The sequence below is a fragment of the Neomonachus schauinslandi genome, chromosome 10 (genome assembly GCF_002201575.2).
Source record: "Neomonachus schauinslandi chromosome 10, ASM220157v2, whole genome shotgun sequence".
NCBI classification, from domain to species: domain Eukaryota; kingdom Metazoa; phylum Chordata; class Mammalia; order Carnivora; family Phocidae; genus Neomonachus; species Neomonachus schauinslandi.
This window is the reverse complement of record NC_058412.1, coordinates 86,587,990-86,593,989: the sequence shown is the minus strand read 5'-3', so window position 1 is coordinate 86,593,989 and position 6,000 is coordinate 86,587,990. Positions and strand designations below refer to the sequence as shown.

Here is a 6,000-nt window from a genome sequence, read left to right as displayed (position 1 = left end):
TCCACTGTTTTTATATTGGTTTCACCCACTCACAGCCCAGCACTCTGCACATTTGTAGTTAGCATCCCCTTAGACTGATTTCTTCAATCTCTCTACCTAAAATATAGCTTACCACACTAGAAGATACACAATGGATACTGAGTTAAATATCACTGTCTAACAAACCTGCATTCATCTGTATCCTAGCTCCTTAAAAAAAGGGGGGGGGGGGCGGAGCAGGGTCTTCATCTGGGTCCTGGATGAATAACCATAGAAATAATTGTTCACCTTTCATACTGTGTAAATAACTTTCCATTATACCACCAAACATAATGCTAGGCTTATGCTTTTATCACAGAGAGTCTCAGTAAAAATTAATAAATCAGTCTCTTGAACCATTCAGCAGGCTCCAGACTGCTTGTACTTCCTCTCAGAAAAAAGCAAAGACATAAACAATCCACACTTTAATCTCAGTTTTTTTAGATACCCAAGGGAGAGCAATACTAAGGATTCAAGGTACTTTACCAATTCACATTTAAGTGTTTGAATGAACTACAAAGCGGCGTTGTGCAATGCTTTCTTTCATCAGAATAACATCTTAATGATGAACCCACTTTATCTCCAGATGAGAAGATACCCAAATCATCTGTTAACAAAAAAGAAAATAGCAGAGATTACTAAAATCAGATACTAATTTCATTCTAGGCTTCTAAAGGTAAGGCAGCAAAATTACCTAAGGATTTCTTATGTGTATGTCTCTGTAATGCAAACTTCAAAAAACAGGCATCAAATCTTGTATTTATATAGCACTTTACTGATTTCAAAATACTCTTTCATTTATTACCTTATTTGATCTTAGCAACAACTAGCTTACTATGAAGTAAGCAGAATAGGTGCCTTTAACCCTATTCTAATGATGTGAAGTCTAAGGACCAGAGAAGTTATATGAAGTTATCCAAGTTAACAGAACCAGCAAATGGAAAGATTAAAATTCAGAATCCAGGCTTATTCCTACCTAATCATTATATTTCATCAGTCCTCAAATATTAAACAGCTTATTTTATAATTTTAAACACTAAACATTTTTTTTATTAGACAGAGAGAGAGCACGAATGGGAGGGGCAGAGAGAAAGGGAGAGAGAATCTCAAGCAGACTCTGCACTAAGCATGGAGCCCAACACAGGGCTTGATCTCACAACCCTGAGATCCCGACCTGAACCAAAACCAGAGTCAGACACTTAACTGAATGCAACACCCAGGCGCCCCTAAACACTAAACATTTAACAGACTATTGGCCTATATCTAAACTGAATAAAAGGCAAAGAGAGCTTCTCTGATAAGAAATTTAGAAATATTTTTAAAAACTTTTTTGGAATTATCTGATTTTTTAAAAACCAGTTTCAGAGGTAGAATTTAGTGATTCGTCAGTTGCATATAACACTCAGCGCTCATTACATCGATATGAGGAATTCTTAATTGCAGGAAACAAACTGAGGGTTGCTGGAGTGGGGGGTGGGGTGGGAGGGATGGGGTGACTGGGTGATAGACACTGGGGAGGGTATGTGCTCTGGTAAGCGCTGTGAATTGTGCAAGACTGTTGAATCTCAGATCTGTACCTCTGAAACAAATAATGCAATATATGTTAAGGAAAAAAAAAGGAGAAGAAGGTAGCGGGAGGGGAAGAATGAAGCGGGGAAAATCGGAGGGGTAGACAAACCATGAGAGACGATGGACTCTGAAAAACAAACAGGGTTCTAGAGGGGAGGTGGGTGGGAGGATGGGTTAGCCTGGTGGTGGGTATTGAGGAGGGCACATTCTGCATGGAGCACTGGGTGTTATGCACAATGAATCATGGAACATTTCATCTAAAACTAATGATGTAATGTATGGGGATTAACATAAGAATTAAAAAAAAAAGAAAAAAAAAAAACACTCAGTGCTCATTACATCAAGTGCCCTCCTTAATGCCCATCACCGAATTATACCTTCCCCCCACTCACCTCCCCTCCAGCAACCCTCAGTTTGTTCCCCAGAGCTAAGAGTCTCTGGTTTGTCTCCCTCTCTGATTTCATCTTATTTTTCCTTTCCTTCCCCTATGTTCACCTGTTTTGTTTCTTAAATTCCACATATGAGTGAAATCATATGGTATTTGTCTTTGACTGGCTTATTTCGCTTAGCATAATACCCTATAGTTCCATCCATGTCTTTGAAATGTATGCAGCCTTGTCTAACATGCATTTTTACCCCATCAGAAAGTAAATGAGCTATACTTTTTAGTTATATTTTAAAAAGCTGGAAATTTTAGGGCAAATTTCAAAACTAAAATATAATTTTAAGATATTTTTAAGATACTAGACTCAGTAATAACTGGGTTTTTTTTCATACTGAAGGAATGTTTCGGAAGAGTGTTTACAAAATTTCAAAATGAAATAAACTTGGAAAAAAAATGAAATTCTCTAATCTACCATCTGATAAACTTTTAAAGATACGGTTTCTGCTATCACCCCAAAATTCGGTGATTATACTTACTAGTAAAAACAACACTGAAGAAGTACCAACAAATCAAAAGACTAATGGTTAATTAGCTATATATGTTAGTTCCAGATTACCACATAATGTTCCAACCCACCCAATCTCACAATATAATTATCTTTATCAAGTACATTTGATAAATTCTTCCAGTGCAACAATTATTACCCCTGTAACTTGGAATAGTTTATGCCTCAAAAAAATAGCAGTTTTCTTTACCTAATATACTGTTTAATTTTTAACATTTTTAAAGGCAAAACTGCTGTAACTGAAACACCAAAAAGAATTCAATTTGATTTTAAAGACATCTTACACATCTACCCCCCCCAAAATCTTGATTACTATTAGTTCATTACCCGAATGAAAAAAGCTTAGTATCACAAGATATCTGGCACTTAGTCTTAAGCCTAAACATTTTTTTTTTAAATGTTTTTTCTCAAATTAAATTTGTTAAAACCCCCAAATATACAAAATACTCCATCAGCTTACCTGGGGAGGTTAGCAATCTTCTCTTCCATTTAGCCTGATCAAAATTTGAAAAATCATACTTAAAAAAAAAAAAGACATATTTAATTTATATATTAATAATCAACCTACAGTCTCAAAAGAGTTCCCCACAAATTATGTATTAAGTACAAGGAATAATTACAAAGGTTAGAGTGGACAAATCTGATAGACACGACCTTAACCAAGTAGTCAAAAGTTAGTATCACCAATAATGGGGCAAAGCAACATCACAGGTCTCCTAATGAACAGGAGCAACGCATACATCACTCCTGCCAAAAATGCAAAAACCAGTATCTATCTAATCATGAGGTGTATTCACCAGAGAAACTCAGCTGTCCTATAGTCTTCAAAAATATCAACATTATAGAAGGCAAAGAGTTAAAAACCTGTTCCAGAAAAAACAGAAGCGAAAACCAAATGCAATGCTCATTTTTAGATTGTATCTGCACCAGGAAAAAAAATTTTACAAAGGACATTATTGAGATAATTGGTGAAATTTGAAAATGAACCATTACATATTATTGTATACATTACATTACATTACATATTACTGTATAAGTGGTAAGTCTCCTTAATTTATTACTGGGGGTATATAAGAGAATATGCTTATTCCTAGAAAATACACTAAAGTATTTATATTTGGGGGTAGTATCACAGTGCCTGCAAGTTACCCTTCAATAGTTCAGGGGGACAATGTGTGTATGGAAAGTCAAAACTAGGAAGATAATAGTAACGCAAATGTAGCAAAATGTTAACAACTGGTGAGTTCAAACGAAATATTCAAGAGTTCTTTGTATTATTCTTGCAACTTTAAGTTTGGAATTGTTTCCAAATAGGAAGGTTTTTAAAGGAATTAAAATTGCTTTTTGAACTCCACACGAGTCACTGTAAATTAAAGTGCCATACCACCATCTCTGATACATCATAAACCTTCAAGAGCTTATAGTGAAGGAATTTTTCTGATACAAAATTTGTTTTTCCCACATAGGGAGCATCTGCGGCCACAAATGACTTCTGCTCCTCCGGCTACCTTTCGCTAACCCTGTTGCCGGCCGAGCGGCTCGAGGCCCAGAGAATGGCTCCCCGCCCGAGTGCCCTGCGCACCCCGGCTCCGAGGCTTTGGGCGCAGCTGCCGGGCGGGCGGCTTCACACCTGCAGGAACCGGCCCGCGGACATAGGGACGGGTCGAGGTGAAGGGCGAGGCCTCACCTCGGCGAAGCGGCTACCCCCTAGTCCGTAGCGGCTTTTGAGACGTTCCACTACCAAATCCTGCCCGGGCGGCTTCACTAGCCTCGGCTCCATAGCGCGCCGAGGCCACCGTTGTCACCCTGCGAACAGCTTTCAAACACACGGCGACGGGGCGCGCAGGGGCGGAGCTCGCACAACGGAACGGCGACGTGACGCACGGCACGCCCCGTCCCGCCCCTCGGGTTCGAGAGCTACGCCGAAGCGCGAGGAGGCCGAGCCTAACCGCGAGGCGGGGGCGCGGCCACTTAAGCGGAGCGCGGGGGCAGCCAGAGGCGTAGGCAAGGGAGAAGCGCGCCAATTTGGAGTCCTTCTGTCTCCTATTCTCTGTACTGTTAAAAACGTTCTCGTGTTAACAAACGTTTTTCCTGCCGAACGATTTAATGACTAATTCCTTTACTACTGTGTTATTTGGACTGATAAATGGCGTTTTATCTTTGTCTTAAAAAATTTTTGCTACTTGTCTTCCTCGGTCGTGTCCAAGGCGCCGAAAAGTACAATGGTCCACAGCAGTTACACCTTAGCAGGCATGGCCCCTCACGGGAGGACGCTCAGCCGTAGCCTCAGGCACCTCCACCCCTTCACGGGAAAACACCACTTTCGCCGTAACCTGTGCGCCTCGCCTGCAAGTGGGAATGCGCACACGCTACGTCCACAGACGACATGGTCACCAGGATGGTCCAAACTGACTGGTGGCAACTCCCTCTTGCCTCTAATACAGCTTACGTGTATTTAGGGCGCGTTTGGACATAACGAAAATACAGTGCTCTTTAATCGGAATGGTCTTTGCTAACTGTAAAAACAGGCAAAAATCAAGAATATATCGTACTGCAAAGCACAGAATTCTCAAAAAGGATTACTCCCTCACTTCCCCTGCCACTGGCCTGAGTTCCGTATGTATATTAAAAAGCAGTATTAGGGGGCGCCTGGGTGGCTCAGGTCATGATCCTGGAGTCCCAGGATCGAGTCCCGCATCGGGCTCCCTGCTCGGCGGGAGTCTGCTTCTCCCTCTGACCCTCCCCCTCTCATGCTCTCTCTCTCTCTCTCTCTCATTTTCGCTCTCAAATAAATAAATAAAATCTTAAAAATAAATAAAAAGCAGTATTAGAATGTAAGTTCCCTGTACGAATGTAATGAATGTAAGAGCATGTACTTTTTTTTAAACAGCTTTTCCCAATACCTAGAAAAGGGCCAGGCATTTGTAGTTGCTCAATATTTACTGGGATGGTATACCAACCTAAATCCACTATTAAACCAAGACTAATTGAAAGGAATAACTGAATAACCACTTAATTTCTCTCATTTATATAATTACACTAGTGTAATCCTTTACTTTTCTAAATTGTGAATGTTCAACAGCATGTCTGAACTAACAAATCCTAGATTGTCTAGAATATCTTTCAAATTCTTCAAATACCAAAGTTTTAGATCATTTTAATAGTTATCTGAAAATTACTTATACCAATATTCTTTGCCATCAAATATTACAGTGTATGAATAATTTTTTATACTCTAAACAGATTTCTAATTAGACAAAGTGGAGCCAGTTGGGGGGGAAAAAGTACATGTCGTTGTGGATTTATATTACATTAGCAATTAAATAACAAAGAGAAATCACAAAGTCCTTTCCTGAAATGTGACACAAAGTCTGTCATTAATGCCCCAAGCCATCTTTTAAGCATCTTTGGAATACTAATACTGGAAAACAGTTTACATGTCATTTAATCAAATTTTTGGTCC

The 6,000-nt window shown here is 39.5% G+C and overlaps 1 protein-coding gene across 1 annotated transcript in view; it reads right to left on the bottom strand.

Annotated features, from left to right (window-relative positions):
• Positions 1-4,317, bottom strand: part of CCDC138 (coiled-coil domain containing 138) — a 186,003-nt gene extending 181,686 nt beyond the window's left edge. The window contains exons 1-3 of the mRNA XM_044919023.1: positions 4,225-4,317; positions 2,998-3,055; positions 505-625 (exon numbers count right to left, since the gene is read on the bottom strand). Of these exons, the coding sequence (XP_044774958.1) occupies positions 505-625; positions 2,998-3,055; positions 4,225-4,317 (272 nt within the window). The remainder of the gene's footprint in view (positions 1-504; positions 626-2,997; positions 3,056-4,224) is intronic.
• Positions 4,318-6,000: the final 1,683 nt, after the last annotated feature.